General features: G+C 42.8%; 1 protein-coding gene across 1 annotated transcript in view; it reads right to left on the reverse strand.

Moving 5' to 3' along the window:
- Positions 1-2,952: 2,952 nt before the first annotated feature.
- The window catches only part of LOC122549157 (grainyhead-like protein 2 homolog), a 153,566-nt gene continuing 135,649 nt past the window's right edge, over positions 2,953-20,869 (reverse strand). Inside the window, exons 12-16 of the mRNA XM_043688500.2 lie at positions 20,078-20,115; positions 18,522-18,610; positions 7,186-7,271; positions 5,580-5,644; positions 2,953-4,138 (exon numbers count right to left, since the gene is read on the reverse strand). Coding sequence (XP_043544435.1) covers positions 4,024-4,138; positions 5,580-5,644; positions 7,186-7,271; positions 18,522-18,610; positions 20,078-20,115 — 393 coding nt within the window. The 3' untranslated portion in view covers positions 2,953-4,023. The remainder of the gene's footprint in view (positions 4,139-5,579; positions 5,645-7,185; positions 7,272-18,521; positions 18,611-20,077; positions 20,116-20,869) is intronic.

Genomic DNA, 20,869 nt, shown 5'->3' on the forward strand with positions numbered 1-20,869 from the left:
CCAGTCAGGAAGGCTGACTTTCACATCCACCTGCAGCTAAAATAACTGCAGCTTGAAGTGGGATTAGGCTTTCAAATCGTCATTAATCTGCTTTCATCGATGGCAGGTTACAAAGTGTAACCCTGGGCACCTGCTGCCCAGAACTTAAAGAAAGACTGATTATCCATCTCAGTAATTATGTCAGAAAAGCATATTTTAAGATTCACGATTTATTGAATTTGAGTGCTCAACCTCTGTCATTTTAAAATGATTATAGTTAATTTTAAACTATAACATTTGAAAGTATACAAAGGACCATTTAGTATCTTAATTAGTCTTTTTAGATGTTTTGATAAATCGCCTGGGCAGTTTGGACTTGAACCCAGAACCGACAGCTCAGGAGGTAGGGACACTATCGCAGTGCCACAAGAGTCCTTCAGGAGAGTCTCCGTAGCCTTAAACTGACACAGAACTGTACGAAATTAGCCAAAGCCAGCTCATGTGCTAATGGCCAAATGATCATTCTTCCAGTGTAGTTGTGCGTTGCACATGGAAACTTTCGCTGAATCCCTAGTCGTATTATCGCTGGACTGTGCATGTTCTGGGAATCTGAGTTGAAGTCCCAGATGGAATTTTTAAAAATCTGGAATTAGGAATCTAATAATGACCATGAAATCCTTGTTGATTGTTTGAAAAACTCACCTGGTTCACAGATATCCTTTAGGGAAGGAAACTGTCATCCTTTGCTGTGGGTCTGGAGTCATATGTAGTCCAAACCAGCTATGTGGTTGACTTGGAGCTGTCCATTGGGATGGACAATAAATGCTGGAGTAGCCCGCATCCCATGAATGAATGAATTTTTAAAAGTTCCGTGGGATGGGAAACTGAATTTTCCACTGGGCGATTCGTCTATCTCTTGATCCCTCTGAAAGTATCCATAAAAATCGGACACTTAATGTTTCATGAATAATTATTTTACTTTAATACTCGAGTTTAAGTTTCAGACTAACTTAAAGTGACCTCATATTTATCTCACATACCCGCAACTGCACCATGCACATTTACACCTGACCCTGACCCAACATCCCTCCAAGGACCAACACACTGATTCCCTCAGGACTTGACTCAGGGGACCCAACACAGTCCACTCCTCCCAGAGACCAACACACCCCCTTGTTCCAGACCTAACCTTCCCTTCCCTTGAGTCAGGCACTGGAGTAGATCTCCCTCTCCATCAGACTCAACTTGACCACTGCACACCCCTCCCCCACTCCTGGACCATACCCCTATTAAAAATTGAAACCACAGTTACCAGAAACTGCCTTATTTGATTATCTGCACCTTTAACATTCTTACCACATTTTACATCTTCTTTAACTCTCTTTATCCTTCAGGCCAATGATTTACTCACAATCTCCATCTCTCTGTGTATCCTCCACAGCCAGTGTGTTCTCATTTCTTAACTCTCCTACCTTGAGCTTGCAATATTATGTCCAGGTATCTATCCCCAAAGCAAACGCCTAGTTTTCTACAGGATCATGAGAACATGAAGTTTTATTGTTTTGAACAAAAAGTTAAAGTAAGAGGAACACGTAAAGGAAGTACTTGAACCAAATCATTTTCAGGCATCGTTCATACAAAATGCCTGATTTTGTACTATGTCCAATGGCTAAAATGGTTTGGCTGGAGCAGAGATTCATATCATAAGATGATAAATAGGAACTAGGGTATGGCATTTAACCCCTCAAACCTGCCACGCCACTTAAGAAAGGAATTGTGGCCTGGGGTAGATCTTCCATGATCTTGTGGAGCCAGGTCCTATAATCCTCAACTCCTCGATATTTCAAGTATCTATTTACCAGCTCCTTAAATACTTTCAGTGATCTAGCCTCCACAACTCTCTGGAGTACAGAATCCCAGTCATTCACTACTCTGTAGGTTGGTGCTAATCAGTCCAAGATTTCCGAAGTATGTACAGTAAGCTCAGAGAATACTTTTCAATCAAAGGGTTAAAAGAAATATCTAACTCAGATCACAGCACAGGTGCTTTTGAAATGAACTGGTCATTTCACATTTAAATGAAGCCAGTACTGTTATGTAAATGACCTTTTTGAATGCACATGCAGTTTTGATAGCTCACTGAACATTAGGGTAAACAGTGGCAAAGCAGTGGCACTGCTATGCGACAATGTTTCAGCTTTCAAACTTGACAAAAACAGAAAGGTGTGAGATGGGAGAAGACAGCAGTGAGGGAGAATCAGCTAAGACCAATGTAAGAGAAACAAAGTGATGGTGGACAAGGGGTAAAAGCAATTGGAGGAGGTGAGGAGGGTGGGGGAGGAAAACAGGAAGGAATGAAGAAGGTTACAGTGGCATGGTGGCTCAGTGGTAAGCACTGCTGCCTCTCAGTGGTAGGGACCCAGGTTCAATTCCAGCATCGGGCAACTGTGTGGAGTTTGCACATTCACCCCGTGTCTGCGTGGGTTTCCTCCGGGTGCTCCAGTTTCCATCCAAAGTCCGAAGATGTGCAGATCAGGTGAATTGGCTATGCTAAATTGCCCGTAGTATTCAGGGATATGTAGGTTAGGTGCATTACTCAGGCATAAATAGAGGGTAGGGGAATAGGTCTGGGTAGGTTACTCTTCAGAAGGTCAGTGTGGGCTTGTTGGGTTGAAGGGCCTGTTTCACACTGTAGGGATTCTATTCTATACAAATGAGCTGGGGAAGTAGGAAGGGGATGGAGAGAAAATGAAGGGTTAAGATGAGAAGTGAGGGGAACAAGAGGAGGATACAAGGAGCAGAAGTGGCAGAGGGATAGTTGCTACAGAGTGCAAGGAAAAGGTGACGAGGAGTGAACAATTAGATTCAGAAGTTCAAACAACAGCTAAGTATCTATACATTCATCCAGGGAGGTTAGGATTAGTCTTCTTTCCGATTACCTCTCCCAATGTAGAAAAAGTATACACATCTATTTACATGTGGAAGTTTATTTTGCTTTTTAAAAAAATGTACAAAAAATAAAATACAACTGTCTTTTTATAGTCTGAAAAGACCCCGAATCCCATTTCCAAAAATATTACCTTGTCTACAGTTTTTTTTTCACAATTTGTAAAAACGTTCAAGTTTCCCAAATCCTTTAAATAGCCCGGAGAGTAGTTTATACAGTCACTGTGTATAATCTCAAGATGTCTTTCAAACTTAATTATATAGACAAGAAGGAAACAGGTTTTATATTAAAAAATAAAAATACACAACTACTGTACCATGAAAACCCTCAACCCAAAGCATAATGGCAGTAAACATGCCTTATGTAAAATTTATATTGCACATTATAGACATTTTTACAATTATATATGCTATTTCTATTTCAAGTTAGTGTCAAGTTCTACTAAAGATGTTGTTACTGGTCCTCAAAGCTACCTAAAAGAACCCAAATAAAAACACAGATATCTCTGTGCGGCCTGGAGTGTTGGGTGAATGCCAATTTCATCACAAATGCATTTGACTAAAATGCAATCATCTGGAGAAGTTCCCATAATTACCGTAAAAGGCAATTGAACATATCTTATTGCTCTCCTGTTGGAGTTAGCATTACCTTTTCATTTCACAATCCTGTGTTCTGAGGTGTTGCTGGATGCATCTAATGTCGATAAACCAGTATGTGATTAAACTGGAACTGCCTATTAGCATGACAAAGTAAGAGAGGACATTACCAGGCAGCACTGTATCAAACATCCAGTTAATAGCTAAAATTTTGCCATCCAGGTACTATCACGATTTTGCTTATTCTGAAGTCTTTGTGATGATAATTTAGTTCCATAAAAAAAAGTCAATATTTATATATGAAGTAAAATGTGGGAAGAAATGCCACTTATGCTTCATCGATTTCTGAAGTATGTACAGAGAACGTCCACTTGATTGAAGCAAACTCCTCTTCATCAGTCATTCATAGCTGGCCAGTGGTCACGTTTAGGTCTCCAAGATTGTCAAATTGTGATTCATCTCTCGAAGAAGGATTGTCTGTTGGTTGATTCCAAAACCCTGTTAAATTTCAGTCAGTGTGATTTTGAAGCTTTCACCCAGACTTTCAATGTTGAGAATGAAAGTATCTTCATTGGAGTAGTGTTCAATGATGTTGTCATCCATATTCACCAAAATTCTAGGATGATGGAAAAAAGGTTAATATTCAAAAGAAAACCTCTTTCATTTCCATTTCTAACCCATCCAATGCTCATTCTGCATGCAAGGCCAAAGCATCTCTTTATAAAATACCATTGCTATTACTATGGCATTGCTAATACTATCCCCGTTACCACCACTAGGCCACCGCTACCTCCTATAGTAATGCCAATGGCAATGTCATCCTGAGGCCAAAGCCAATGCTCTGGAGATATGGGTTCAAATCCCACCATAGCTGCCAATGGACTTCAAATTCGATGATTTCATTTAGATTAGCTGAATAGGTCCATTAGTAAATGTCTATGTTCTATTTTGTGGACCCCTTGTGACACGTGATACTGTCCCTACCTCTGCACCAGTAGATCTGAGTTCAGGTCCCACCTGCTCTAGAGGGGTACAGTAACATTTCTGAATGGGTTGATTCGAGAATATCTATAACTAGTCTCAGTGACCTTGACTCTCATCGACTGTTGTAAAAATCCATCTGGTTCACCAGTGTCCTTTAAGGAAGGAAATCCACCAACCTCACCAGTGACGCTCCCTCCCATGAAAGGAAAATTACATTTATTATTGTGTAGTGCTTTGTAAGCTTTTTAGCTTCAATATAATTTTTCCTCTGTAAATTTATAAGGTATAAAAAGCATCCCCAATCACTTCAGCAACATTAGAGCTAATGGACTATCAGATGAGCTTCTACCACTAGCTGCTAATAGTGAACCAGTGTAAAGCTGCCACACTGGGTCAGTGTATTAGAGCACATCCCTCAAGAAGTACAGGTCATTCTGTTATAAAATGCATTTCATCAAAGCAAATCCATTGTAACATGATTGACAAATTGGGGACACTGTTTCAACAGCGCAAACTTCTAAAACGTGTTGGCTATAACATGATTACATCGCCAACACTTTAGGCGCTGTTTCTAAAGCGCAGTTTTTCTATAATGCAGGGTTGCACAAGAATGCAACCATCGTGTTATAGAAGAACAGACTGTGACAGTAAAGTGGCTTGGGAAATAAATCTCTGCAGCAAAGCTTCAATTCAGTGTGACATACCCTAGGCTCACCAAATCCAACTTAAAAATAAATTGTGGCAAATTATATTGCCACTGTCTTCTGTAGGATCATTGAAGGCTAATTCAAAATAAGTAATCCCATGTTTCTGTATCTTTGTGATGGGGTTCATGTATGGCAATTACCTATGACCTCTCAGATTTTATTACAGAAAACATCCAGGAAATCATTGCCAAATTCCTGCTTGGCAAATAATGCCGCTGATTTCTTGAACCTGTGATTTATTCCAGAACAGTAATTAGGTAAGAGAATGCTGTTAGTTGTTAGTTTAAAATCTTGCGTTTGATCATCAAGACATTCAAGTTTCCTCCCACCTTACTGGTTGCCATTTTGGATTTAAGTGTTCCTTACCCTTTTTTACTTTTCTTGTAAATCTTTCCAATCTTTTCTGGTGGAAATCCATACTTGTCCGATAACTAGCAATGCAAAGAGAAAGGAGATACAATTAACATTGTTTGTTAATTAATTCTTTAGGTCAAGCTGTTCACTTTGAAGATTAGTGCCTTTGAAAGTAAAATATACTGAATTCTTTCCAAAATGGACAGCTTGTCTCCTGGGTCCAGCAGGAAAATGAAAAAATTCCAAGGAAGTTTCAACATTTAAATACAATAAATCTTACTCCCAACCATTCCATGGCAGCTTCTGAGTGGAGAGCAGTGTCCTCTATTTTCATAGCTTTCTTCTTATACTTCTTAATCATTTAGCAATCTAACAGAGAAATGGTGGGCTACACTTACTTAGCAGTTCATGCACAGGCTGGACCTGATATTGAAATTGGGTTAGAGAGTGGGTGGGACGGGTCTTAATGATCAAGCCTTATGTAAACTGGAGACGGAGGGTTTGAGTTATAAAAATAAGATGGAATTACTGGGACTTTTCTCACTGGAGTGTAGGAGGTTGACGGATGACCTTATTGAGATTTATAAAATCACAGGGGGCATGGACAAGGAGATTGACAAGACTCCTTTCCCTAGGGTGGGGAGTTCAAAACTAGGGAGCATATTTTCAAGGTGAGAGGAGAATGATTTTAAAAGGGACAACTTATTTTACACAGAATGGGTCATGTGTGGAATGAACTGTGAGAAGAAGTGGTGGGATGCAGGTACAGTTGCAGCATTTAAAAGACATTTGGGTAAGTACATAAATAGAAAAGGTTTGAAGGGATAGGGACCAAATGCAGGCATGTGGAACCAGCTTAATTTGGGAATATAGTCAGCATGGACTGGTTGGGTCGAAGGGCCGTTTCCATGTAGTATATCTCTGTAAAGCTTCTGGAATCCCACCCATTCCCCAGTCAGAGACCACTGGAGCCATGAATGGGAATGTGGGAGGATGGGAAACTGTCAGAATGCCATCCCACAGATCTGGTGGGACAAAGAGTGATGGAAGAAGGGGGTGTGATGTAGCTATTCAAAGAATCAGGAAAGGCTGGGAAGTCCAGGGACTCTCTGGAACCTGGCCTGTGGGTATGGAGGACTCCTTTGGTCACACACAGAGTGCTGACGAGACATTTTTAAGGTAACTCAGCCTCTCCCTCATGTAGTCCTGCTGCTGGGCTCCAAATAGTACAACATTATAGCGGACCTTTGATTACCACCAAAGCATTATCAGGCAACATCTTTGAATTTACAATCCTTCCTGTAGTGGAAACCTTGGCTGTCTTGAAAATGAAGAAAGATAAAATGGTGCAGAGAGCAACTGAGGTCAGTGACTGTAGTTCAGTAAAAGTCCGTAAGCCAAGACAGGCCAATTTCAGCTCCTTCTACACATTGTTCTCTCCAGATGAGGGGTTTAAAACCATAGTCATACACTCACCTCTTTCTACTTTTGCCCTCAGTGCAGAAGCAGCTGACATTAGTAACGCCAACATGCATCTCACTGCCTGCACTGGGGCACTCTACACTTGGGAATTGAGCAGCTCCCCGATTTCAAAATAAACACGAAACTACCAACTTACTGCATCCATCAGTCCCTTCATAGTCGGAGACTTCAGCATCAAAGCATCAAACACTTCATCTGACTCTTTCCGGACATACAGCAGGACTAGAAACACAAAGTTTCAATGTTAAAATTACACTTGTATGTTTATCTCAGTGTCACAGTGAAAAAAACTCAAACTTCATAAACAATTTGATGAATAGAAACTCATTTGATGAAATTATGCTCCCGGGTTGAAGCCTTGCCAACTGGAGCATCTGTCAGCAATTGAAAAATGGCTTCTCCTTCATTTTCTGCCAATTGAATCTAATTGATGGAAGATCATGTGGTACAGATGTCCAAATTAACAACGCACACTACCGGTAAGTGAGGCTCTGTAGGAAAGACTCTAATCTTGTAAAATTAGCCTGAATATCCTTTGATCACAGTTTAATCTCTGGATTCAGTCAGTATCCATCCAAACTAACCACAGACTGGCTGAGATTACACAACTCAGTAATACAGCATCGAGTTGAACTGCAATGCTCTCTCTCTCTTTTCCCTGACATGCTTCAGTAGTAACAGCCCATAAATGAGATTGAAGGAGGAGAATACTTATGTTAAACTAATCTCTTCCCACTTTAGGACAGGCTCACTCCTCTCTTGAAAGTGCTGTGGTTTATCAGCAGCCATTCATCCAATTTATTGTTTTTGTAACGCAGAAAGAGACATCTGGTCACAAGCAAGAAACACAAACTGTGAAACGGAGATTCGCCAGATTAATCCCTGGGCCGCTGGGATTGTCTTATGAGGAGAGATTGAGGAAACTGGATTTGTAGTCTCTTGAATTTCAAAGAATGAGAGGTGACATTGAAGCTTACAGCATTCTTAAAGGGTATGACAGGGTGCTAGGATAGTGACAGGATCTTTCCCTGGCTGATGACTCTAGAACCAGGGGCAATTATTGCAGGGTAAGGGCACTTAAGCCTGAGGTAACAAGGAATTTCTTCAGTCAGTGGGTGATGAATCGTTGAAATCCTTTAGCTCAGTCAGTGTGAAAGTTCAATCTTTGAGCAGACTGAGGACTGAAATTGCTGGAGGTTAATGACTTTAAGGGACATGTGATAGTGTGGGAAAATGATGTTGAGGAACTGATCAGCCCTGATCTACAGTGGCAGGACAAGCTCGATAGGTTGAATGACATACTTCCTAAACAGGCTACACACTGAAAAGTGGCCTCATAGTGTCAGTCAAAATTACAGCCTTCACCTCATCCAGATGTTTATATTTTGAACCTTTATATTTTTATAACTGTAATGTAGCTGCAGAATGAAGGATGGGTTCTGGTCCAAAGACTAGATCAAATAAGAAATATAGACTTCCATTTATGAGGCCACTTGTAAGTAAATTATTTGAATTCTCATGGCTCTTGGAGGCTGGGAATGGGGAGAGGCTGGGATAATCTGGTCCGGACAGCTCCCTGACACATTGGTCCCACTTGGGACCATTCATACGTTTAAGAACGTTAATGAACTAGACGTGTTTTTACAAGAATCCACAGATGATCACTCTTATCACTATAGAGGTTAACTTTCAACTCCAGGTCCTATTAAGTGAATTTAAATCCCATCAGCTACCCTGGTGGGATTTGAATCTGTGGCCTCAGAGCATTAACCTGAAGCTCTGCATTGTGAATCCATTAAGCTACCAGGGTCCAATTAATACCAGTAGATCAGAATTTGGTGGTCATTCTGCAAGCATTACAGCAGTCCCTCCCCACCCATGTGTGGTGGTCACCAAGTCAATGGAACTGCCTTCCTAATGGCACTGTGGGTGCACCAACACAACACAAACTGCAACAGTTCAAGAAAATGGCTCACCACCACCTTCACATGGACAACTGGAATTGGCAATATTGGTCAAGGATTCTAATGTCCCAAGAACAAATAAAGAATGGACATGGCAGTATAGAAATGGCCCTCTGGTTGTATGCCAAAGGCTCCAGTCCCCAAGACAGGGCCACAGGAAGGAAAGACCACATCTATGGATTAAACAATACCACCAAAGGGATTTCTCCTCCACTCCTAGGGACCTACTCATTTGTGCCAGAAAATATATTATTTCCATGCTAAGGCACTTCCAGATCCTGGCATCCTCCTTCTTCTCCCTGCCTCAGCAGCACCCCCAGTACCCAGTGGAACTGCAAGGCTCCAGAGCTACTAGGTCCTTGATTGAGTGGCAGAACACACTGGGATGGATACCAGCCAATGGGAGGGAGCAGTGAAGAGACCAGGGAATAGCAGCGGGGAATGGGCAGAAGCAACAAAAAAATGGGCGGACAATTGGCAAAGAGAGCAGGGGGAATAGGGTGGGAGAAAGTGAAGGCAGTGGGATGAACCAAAGAAAGAAGGGAGGCAAGTATCAAGCAAAGTGAGGAGGAAAGCAGTGAAGGAGAGGAAAAGAGAAGCAAGCAGGGATGAAGAGAGGGAGAAAGCAGTGAAGAGAGCAGAGGAAAGTGGAGTCACAGGGAGATAGGATAGTGATGAAGGCATTTAGTATGAGCTTTGAGTAGAGGAGTTGGGAGGTCATGTTGTGGCTGTACAGGACATTGGTTAGGTCAGTTTTGGAATATTGTGTGCAATTCTGGTCTCTCTCCCATAGGAAGGAGGTTATGAAACTCGAAAGGGTTCGGAAAGGATTTTCAAGGATGTTGCCAGGGTTGGAGGATTTGAGGCATAGAAAGAGGCTGAATGGGCTGGGGCTGTTTTCTCTGGAGCATCGGAGGCTGAGGGGTGACCTTATAGAGGTTTATAAAATAATGAAGGTTATGGATAGGGTAAATAGACAAGTTTTTTCTCTAGTTCTGGACTATCCCAACCCAGAGGGCATAGGTTGAGGGTGAGAGGGGAAAGATATAAAAAAACCTAAGAGGAAACCTTTTAATGTAAAGGCTGGTGCATGTATGGAATGAGCTGCCAGAGGAAGTGGTGGAGGCTGGTACAATTACAACACTTAAAAGGCATCTGGATGGGTACATGAATGGGAAGGGTTGAGGGATATGGGCCAAATGCTGGCAAATGGGACTAGATTAATTTAGGATATCTGGTTAGCATGGATGAGTTGGACCGAAGGGACTGTTTCTGTACTGTACATCTCTATGAGTCTATGAGAGAGGGAAGTGGTAGAGAGGGGGAGAAAAACAGTGAAAAGAGAGAGAGAGAGGTGGGGGCAGGTGGTGAAAGGAAGATGAAGAAAGAAGCATTGTGGGGGAGGGACAGGGAATGGGAGGTGGGAGGGTCAAACATGCATGGCAGGCAGGAACAAAGCAGAGAACAAGGTAGGTCTGATAAATTAAACTGCATTTACTTCAATGCAAGGGGCCTAACAGGGAAGGCAGATGAACTCAGGGCATGGATAGGAACATGGGACTGGGATATCGTAGCAATTACAGAAACATGGCTCAGGGATGGACAAGACTGGCAGCTTAATGTTCCAGGATACAAATGCTACAGGAAGGATAGAAATGGAGGCAAGAGAGGAGGGGGAGTGGCATTTTTGATAAGGGACAGCATTACAGCTGTGCTGAGGGAGGATATTCCTGGAAATACATCCAGGGAAGTTATTTGGGTGAAACTGAGAAATAAGAAAGGGGTGATCACCTTATTGGGATTGTATTATAGACACCCTAATTCACAGAGGGAAATTGAGAAACAAATTTGTAAGGAGATCTCAGTTCTCTGTAAGAGTAATAGGGTGGTTATGGTAGGGGATTTTAACTTTTCAAACATAGACTGGGACTGCCATAGTGTAAAGGGTTTAGATGGAGAGGAATTTGTGAAGTGTGTACAAGAAAATTTTCTGATTCAGTATGTGGATGTACCTACTAGAGAAGGAGAACAGCTTGACCTCCCCTTGGAAAATAAGGCAGGGCATGTGACTGAGGTGTCAGTGGGGGACCACTATGGGGCCAGCGATCATATTAGTTTTAAAATAGCGATGGAAAAGGATAGACCAAATTGGAGAAAGGCCACTTTTGACAGTATTAGCCAAGAACTTTCAAAAGCTGATTGAGGGTAGAAGTTCACAGGTAAAGGATGGCTGGAAAATGGGAAGCCTTCAGAAATGAGATAACGAGAGTCCAGAAACAGTATATTCCTGTCAGGGTGAAAGGAAAGGCTGGTAGGTATAGGGAATGCTGGATGACTAAAGAAATTGAGAGTTTGCTTAAGAAAAAGAAGGAAGCATATGTCAAGTATAGACAGGATAGATCGAGTGAATCCTTAGAAGAGTATAAAGGCAGTAAGAGTATGCTTTAGAGGGAAATCAGGAGGGCAAAAAGGGGACATGAGATAGCTTTGGCAAATAGAGTTAAGGAGAATCCATAAGGTTTTTACAAATACATTAAGGACAAGAGGGTAACTAGGGAGAGAATAGGGCCCCTCAAAGATCAGCAAGGTGGCCTTTGTGTGGAGCCTCAGGAGATAGGGAAATACTAAACGAGTATTTTGCATCAGTATTTACTGTGGAAAAGGACATGGATGATATAGAATGTGGGGTAATAGATGGTGAAATCTTGAAAAACGCGCATATTACAGAGGAGGAAGTGCTAGATGTCATGAAATGCATAAATGTGGATAAATCCCCAGTACCTGATCAGCCGTACCCCAGAATTTTGTGGGAAGCTAGGGAAGTGTTTGCGGGCTTCTTACTGAGATATTTGTATCATCAATAGTCACAGGTGAGGTGCTGGAAGACTGGAGGTTGGCAAACGTGGTGGCACTGTTTAAGAAAGGTTGTAAGGACAAGCCAGGGAACTATAGACCAGTGAGCCTGACATCGGTGGTGGGAAAGTTGTTGGAGGGAATCCTGAGGGACAGGATTTGCACATATTTGGAAAGGCAAGCACTGATTAGGGATAGTCAACATGGCTTTGTGTATGGGAAATCATGTCTCACAAACTTGATTGTTACTTCTTCAAAAAACTCAAAGAGGATTGATGAGGGCAGAGCAGTGGATATGATCTATGTGGACTTCAGTAAGGTGTCAAACATGGGTCCCCATGGGAGACTGATTAGCAAGGTTAGATCTCATGGAATACAGGGAGAACTAGCCATTTGGATACAGAACTGGCTCAAAGGTAGAAGATAGAGGGTGGTGGTGGAGGGTTGTTTTTCAGACTGGAGGCCTGTGACCAGTGGAGAGCCACAAGGATCAGTGCTGGATCCACTACTTTTCATCATTTATATAAATGGTTTGGATGGGAGCATAACAGGTATAGTTAGGAAGTTTGCAGATGACACCAACATGGGAGGTGTAGTGGACAGTGAAGAAGTTTACCTCAGATTAATGGGATCTTGATCAGATGGGCCAATGGGCTGAGACGTGGCAGATGGGAGTTTAATTTCGATAAATGCAAGGTGCTGCATTTTTGGAAAGCTAATCTTAGCAGGACTAATACACTTAATGGTAAGATCCTCAGGAGTGTTGCTGAACATAGAGACCTTGGAGTGCAGTTTCACAGCTCCTTGAAAATGGAGTCGCAGTAGATAGGATAGTGAAGGCGTTAGGTATGCTTTCCTTTATTGGTCAGAGTATTGAGTACAGGAGTTGGGAGGTCACGTTGCGGCTCTATAGGACATTGGTTCGGCCACTGTTGGAATATTGAATGCAATTTTGGTCTCCTTCCTATCGGAAAGATGTTGTGAAACTTGAAAGGGTTCAGAAAAGATGTTGCCAGGGTTAGAGGATTTGAGCTATAGGGAGAGGTTGATTAGGCTAGGGCTGTTTTCCCTGGAGCGGAGGTTAAGGGGTGACCCTTATAGAGGTTTATAAAATCATGAGGGGCATGGATAGGGTAAATAGACAGTCTTTTCCCTGGGATGGGGGAGTCCAGAACTAGATGGCATAGGTTTAGGGTGAGAAGGATAAGATATAAAAGTGACGTAAGGGGCAACGTTTTCATGCAGAGGGTGGTACATGTATGGAATGAACTGCCGAAGGAAGTGGTGGGGGCTACTACAAATACAAATCTGGATGGGTATATGAATAGGAAGGATTTGGAGGGATATGGGCCGGGTGCTGGCAGGTGGGACTAGATTGGGTTGGGATATCTGGTCAGCATGGACGGGTTGGACCGAAGGGTCTGTTTCTTTGCTGTACATCTCAATGACTCTGTGACTCTAAGAGAGTGGTGATGACAGGACTGAGTGGTGAAAAGTGTGAGAAGCAATTGTTGGAGAGAGTTCAGAAAGGAATGTGTAGATAAAGAGACGTAGTGGCAGCAGGAAGAATTAGTGAAGAGACATTCGGCAGGGAGGGAGGTGGCAAACACACAGTTGTGACCCTGGCTGCAGAAGAAAGCAGGGGGCTAATCCAGTTTGGCGGCAGATGTTTGACTGAACCTTATGGACAGGTTGGGCTATTCATGGAATTGATTAATGTAATTCATGTTCCCCGCAGACAATGAGCTGGAAACAGCCAACCAGAATGGAATTCTTGCCCCCTGTGTCAGATGCTGGAGAGCAGCTGGTACCCGCAGAACTATACCTCAACCCCTCAGGACATTAGACAAACAGCACATCATCCTGATGAATGTAATCAAAGCTTGTGGCAAAGAAACTGTTTGCCTTTAGAAAGCCATAGGACAGCTGTTGAGGAAATTAAATAAAGTGGAGCGTGCAAGAGCTTCCGGATGTCATTATGAGTAAGTAGATCAGAGATGGAATTAAATGGACAAAGAAAATTGGAGATGAAGAAAGCTCTGGTCTGTGTTTGGTTAGTGGATATAAACACTACCTTGAGCACTTTTTCTATCATCTTTGATTCAGTGTTCAATTCTTTGGCTGGGGTCCCCTGCCAGTTCTACCCCAACTTTGTGAGGTGTGTTCTAGTTCCATTCAGGCTGAATTTCTCCAAACTTATTGTGGTACATTGGTGACTCTATCGTTGCCACTTTCTACTCTCAACTGAAAATGGAAAGGTTTGTCAATTCACTTCCAAGTTCCACCTTTCTCTCCCATTCACCCGATTGGCCTGTCTCTTGATTTCATGGACTGCAGTTCTGGGATTGACCCTTCATTAATGCTATAAATCCTGACTCCCACAACCATCTTGATTACATTTGCTCATTCCCCCATTTCCTCGAAGGCCTTTGTTCCATTTTGCCAGTTTCGCTGGCTCAATTCTCCACCTTGGCCCCCTGTAGATTTCAGCAAAGCTCTACACAAGCTTGAGGAACAACACCTCAATCTTCCAATTACAGCCTTCTGGACCCAGCAACTTCAGATCATCAACTCTGATACTTGGTTTTTAAAAAAAAGTCAAAATGGAAGACAGTGTAACAATTGTTTTCATGTGCTTGCTTTCAGACACAGTTGTCCATTATTCTACAATTAACACTCCCTCTGGATTAGCCTTTTTTATGTTCACTGTACAATCACCATTCATTTTGCCCTTTCTTCCATTACACTTTTGTTACTTAACCTCTCCTGCAGAGCAACCTAGCCTTGACATTTCGTTTTGGTCCTACTTTATCCACTCCCTTTCTCAACAACATAAAACCCGAAATGTTTCTACTTTCCTTCAGTTCTGAAGTCACAGCTTTTTTTAAATTCATTCATGCGATGAAGGCATCCCTGGCGAGGCCAGCATTTATTACCAATCCCTAATTGCTCAGAGGGCAGTTAAGAGTCAACCTAGGGATCTGGAGTTACATGTAGGTCAGACCAGGCAAGGATGGGAGCTTCCTGGATTCATGGTCATCATTAGACTCTTAATTCCAAATAGTTACTGAATTCAAATTCAGTTTCTCTTGCTGCAGTTTCTTTTAGGGGGCAGCACAGTGGCACAGTGGTTAGCACTGCTGCCTCACAGCGCCAGAGACCCGGGTTCATTTCCCGCCTCAGGCGACTGACTGTGTGGAGTTTGCACGTTCTCCCCGTGTCTGTGTGGGTTTCCTCCGGGTGCTCCGGTTTCCTCCAACAGTCCAAAGATGTGCAGGTCAGGTGAATTGGCCATGCTAAATTGCCTGTAGTGTTAGGTAAGGGGTAAATGTAGGGGTATGGGTAGGTTTCGCTTCGGCGGGTCGGTGTGGACTTGTTGGGCCGAAGGGCCTGTTTCCACACTGTAATGTAATCTAATCTAGATGCCATCAGGTCTACCAGGTTTTTTTGAGCACTTCTAGTTTTTATTTCATATTTCCAGCATTATTAATGAGCTTGTATAAAACTATTGTTAATGAGTACATAATGTACTTAAGAGAAAACAGATGCCTGCATCAGAATGTGACTTCAGAAAGACATTGTGAACTAAGGCAGGTCACAGAGTTATAGAGTCATAGAGATGTAGAGCATGGAAACAGACCCTTCGGTCCAACCCGTCCATGCCGGCCAGATATCCCAACCCAATCTAGTCCCACCTGCCAGCACCTGGCCCATATCCCTCCAAACCCTTCCTATTCATATACCCATCCAAATGAGTCTTACATGTTGTAATTGTACCAGCCTCCCCCACGTCCTCTGGCAGCTTATTCCATACACGTACCACCCTCTGCGTGAAAATGTTGCCCACAGATCTCTTTTATATCTTTCCCCTCTCACCCTAAACCTATGCCCTCTAATTCTGGACTCCCCGACCCCAGACAAAAGACTTTATCTATTTATCCTATCCATGCCCCTCATAATTTTGTAAACCTCTATAAGGTCAGCTCTCAGCCTCCGACGCTCCAGGGAAATCAGCCCCAGCCTGTTCTGCCTCTCCCTGTAGCTCAGATCCTCCAACCCTGGCAACATCCTTGTAAATCTTTTGTGAACCCTTTCAAGTTTCACAACATCTTTCCGATAGGAAGGAGACCAGAATTGCACGCAATATTCCAACAGCGGCCTAAGCAATGTCCTGTACAGCCGCAACATGACCTCTCAACTCCTGTACTCAATGCTCTGACCAATAAAGGAAAGCATACGAAACGCCTTCTTCACTATCCTATCTACCTGCGACTGCACTTTCAAGGCGCTATGAACCTGCACTCTAAGGTCTCTTTGTTCAGCAACACTCCCGAGGACCTTATATACTTAATGGTAAGTCCTGCTAAGATTTGCTTTCCCAAAATCCAGCACCTTGCATTTATCTGAATTAAACTGCATCTGCCACTTCTCAGCCTATTGGCCCATCTGGTCCAGATCCTGTTGTAATCTGAGGTAACCTTCTTTGCTGACCACTACACCACCAATTTTGGTGTCATCTGCAAACTTACTAACTGTACCTCTTATGCTCGCATCCAAATCATTTATGTAAATGACAAAAATTAGAGGGCCCAGCACCAATCCTTGTGGCACTCCACTGATCACAGGCCTCCAGTCTGAAAAACAACCCTCCACCACCACCCTCTCAAAAGTAGAAGACAGACAGTTCTGTATCCAAATGGCTAGTTCTCCCTGTATTCTGTGAGATCTAACCTTGCTAATCAGTCTCCCATGGGGAACCTTGTCAAACGCTTTACTGAAGTTCATATAGATCACGTCTACTGCTCTGCCCTCATCAATCTTCTTTGAGTTTTTTGAAGAAGTAACAATCAAGTTTGTGAGACATGATTTCCCACGCACAAAGCCATGTTGACTATCCCACGTACATGTACATCCTGTCCCTCAGGATTCCCTCCAACAACTTGCCCACCACCGACGTCAGGCTCACTGGTCTATAGTTCCCTGGCTCATCTTTACCGCCCTTCTTAAACAGTTGGCACCACGTTTGCCAACCTCCAGTCTTCCGGCACCTCACCTGTGACTATCGATGATACGAATATCTCAGCAAGAGGCCCAGCAATCACTTCTCTAGCTTCCCACAGAGTTCTCGGGCACAACTGATCAGGTCCTGGGGATTTATCCACCTTTAACCATTTCAAGACATCCAGCACTTCCTCCTCTGTATATCTGGATATTTTGCAAGATGTCACCATCTATTTCCCGACAGTCTATATCTTCCATGTCCTTTTCCACAGTAAATACTGATGCAAAATATTCATTTAGTATCTCCCCCATTTTCTGTCCTTGAAGGGAACGGATTATTTCCTTCTTAACAACATGCACGATATTCCAATGCTCGTTAGATATCCAACTGAATATCAATATCTCCTACAGGGGCTTGAATACATTCCAAAGTCAAATACAATTAAGTCATATGCGACGACATCACTAATCCTTCCAGGAGACTCCATTGGAAATTTCACAACACACACTCCGGAAAATCCAGGCCAGTGAGTCTTAAGAGATCCGAGTCTTGGATAACAACAATTATATTGGAACCAGATCATCAGACCACCACATGCAACAGAAGCTGCCAGCTCCAGACCAAAAATCTCATCTCACATTCTCCACACAAAGCTTGTTCCGAGCTCCCAAAGGGTATAATGCTGGACAGTCACTCCCATAATTCCACATGTGCTTTGTTGCCTAATCTATTAGCTAATCTACAGGGCTAACAAGAATGATCTCTACTTCTGACCTTAATTTGTTTCCCCTCTTCTCCCTCAGCTCCACTCTCAGATCTTTTCCTCTACTTCCTTCCTCTCCTGCAGCTGAGCTCCCACATCCCAAACCGTTTACCCCTCCTTAGGTTTCAGTGTAACAACCTAGCTGCAGCTTCTCCTTGTCTTTGAAGTGCTAATTTGAAGCAAATCTATCCCTGTCCTATCATGTGCTGCAGCAAAATGTTTTGAAAAGAAGACCAATCCTTTCCTTATCTAACTAAGCTATCCTTTGGTCAACCTTCTGGAAAACAAATACTTAAAACAACTTCATGAATACAATTAATATCTCTCATGTTTAAAAACAAAATTGTGATAATAGAGTAACTGTCATTCATTTCAGAACTTCTATTTTAGCAATTCTGAAAGAACAACTGCATCAAACAGCGATTGGATTGGAATGCAGCAAGCCAATGGCTGATTAACTATTTTGGAAGGTTACTGACAGTTTTAAATGATCAGATCATCCCAGTTCAAAAGGAAGTCTTGTTCGTAGATTGTTAAAGGTTAGGCCATAATGGCTACTGATTTACCATAGATCTTTGCTGAAGGTTGTGCAAGATACTTGTGAGAACCGCATGTAAAGTGCAAAAAATGTAGTTTAAAATTTCTCAAGTGGCTGTTGTCAAAGTTCACAGAGAACCATGTCTGCGATTCATAGATGTAACACCACGACCTGGCAAAACTCAGTGCAGTTTGATAACTTTGCTCCCCAAATAAATGCAGTTCAATGGATCACAACATCATATTTGCTGTGTGGTGATATTTTGGCAACTTCCACAGGTAACCCTGATACAAGATCCCCACAGCACCATTTTAATCTCAAAAGAAGATAACGATGGAGGTCAGGAAAGCACCTTTTTTATGGATATCCTCTCTTATTTGTTTGGCAGCCGTTGGGGGATACTCATCTTCTAATGATCGGAACAACCTTTTTACAAGGACACTGCGAAAGAAAACACACAAAAATCCCAAGTCCACCATGGAACAACATTCAGTTATATGCAAACATTAAATGTTCATGTAATGACAACATGACCTTCACACAAAATGAGAATGAATTAGAGAAGATCATTTGGTCCTTCTTACTTCCTGTACTCAGTGTACTGTCGTAGTACCCTGAACAACTTTTAATTCGTTGCTATCATGTTAAACGATAGCTGTCAAGCAATTCATTGCATGCACTTATCATTTGGTGAAGAAAAACAGCTTGCACTGTTTCAACTGCAGAGTCCCTGTTTTGATTTCTTTACAATTGACACTGAATGTGCATTTAATTACCAAGGAAGCATATTTCTTCCCTTCATGACTTAATACTGTGAGGGTGTAAGCATAATAGGTGGGGACTAACATGTCAGTCCCACTCGTAACTCATCTGTCAGCTTTTAACAATTTGATAAGTATGGGCTGGTTTCTTGGCACATCATTGGCCTTGACTCTAACATCCAGGTCCCCAGTCTCACCTCTTTCCAGCGGAGGTGGATATGGAGCATGCTGTTGGCAGGGAGGGGCCAGGCAGGTGAAATGGTTGCCAAGAGATTGGCACTCACCTGTCAGTCAGTGACAGCACTCAGAGAAGTGCTTTGAACAGCAGTGCATCATCCCGATATGACTGAAGCTCTTCATTGTAACTGATCAAAGCCTTCCCAGGTTGTCAGTTTCTCTGAAGAAGCTCTCCTTGCTGTGCCAGGTGAGGTGCAGGTACAGGTGCAGTGTGGAAACCAGGCAGCATTGGGAAAGAAGGAATTCACAGCTGAAAAGACGTGCAGCTGTCTTTTTTTTTAAAATCACTTCAACTGCTTTCCTGCCAGATTGATAGGGTCCCACTTTCAAATCATGCCCCAAACCCAGAGGCCAACCTGAACAATGAGCACATGTCCACTAACGGGGAATACACTGAGTAAACCCCCTTTACCCACCTCCACTGGCTGGGAATACACTGAGTATTCCCCCCCCCCCCCCACTCTTTACCCACTTCCACTGGTTGGGAACACATTCTCCACCAGCGGCAGGGACCACAGTGATACCCCTTCCACTGGCTAGAAACGTAATAAGCATCACCTTCCATTGGCTAGGAATACACCGAGCATCTCCCCCCGCTACCATCCACCGGAAGGGAAAATTCTGCCCATTCATTGCAATAAGCCATTTAAGAGACCACTGGTCTGGAAGTGTTCACATTCATGACTGTCATTCTCACAGATACTTATAAATTCTGGAATCCCACATAGTAGTGTTATTTCTAGTCTCCATAATGGCCTGGGCATCTTTCATTTTTAGCAATTAGATAAATTTTATCTTGTTATTCAGATACTGTTGCAAACCTTCGGCTCAGATTGCTGAAATTCTCCGGAGCTCAGCAACTTTAACTTGCAGACAGAAGAATATACACAAAAACAAATCAAAGGCTCACCCTTCTCTCTCCATGTCATCAGTGGTGACACTGTACATCTACAAAAAGAAAGAACATAATTTCAGAAACCTGACCAAAGGGAAATCTGTCTTTGTACTAAAGTAGAAGTAAATTTCCAAGATTGCACAGATCAGCTTGAAACCTCCTCACCATTCATAATTTCCAGATCTGTCTTTTCTTATAAATGTCACTACTTTGAGCCTTTGTAGTTCACCCTCTTGCTATTTTCTAACAATTGAGCATGCACGTTACTGGCTCCACTTCACTTTTACAGGTTTACACAATTCAGAGGCTGGGAATCCTGCAGTAAGGAATTCACCCCCTGACTCCCCCAAAGCCTGTCCACCATCCACAAAGGCATGAATCAGGAGTGTGACAGAATCCTCCCCACTTGCCTGGATGAGTGCAGCTCCAACAACACTCAAGCAGCTCAGCATCTTGTTTGTCAGGCCATCTCAAGCATTCACTCCTCCACCACCAGTGCACAGTAGCAGCAGAGTGCACCAGATATAAAAGAAAGTACAGCAACTTGCCAAGCTTCCTTCGTGAGCAACATTCAAACCTGCAACCTCTACCACTGAGAACAGCGACAGCAGATGGCACACATAAACACTATCACACAAAATTTCCCCTTCGTGTCACACCCAAACTTGCTTGGCACTAAAACAAATAATGCTGGAGAAATTGAGCAGATAGGCAGGTTCCATGTAGAGTTAATATTTCAGGTCAATGACTTTTCATCAGAACGGTTCATTGGTATACTGGTCACTGTCACCACATCATACCCCCAGA

The sequence above is a fragment of the Chiloscyllium plagiosum genome, unplaced genomic scaffold (assembly GCF_037043375.1).
Source record: "Chiloscyllium plagiosum isolate Xiang-an unplaced genomic scaffold, Cpla_swu_hap1 HiC_scaffold_4, whole genome shotgun sequence".
NCBI classification, from domain to species: Eukaryota; Metazoa; Chordata; class Chondrichthyes; order Orectolobiformes; family Hemiscylliidae; genus Chiloscyllium; species Chiloscyllium plagiosum.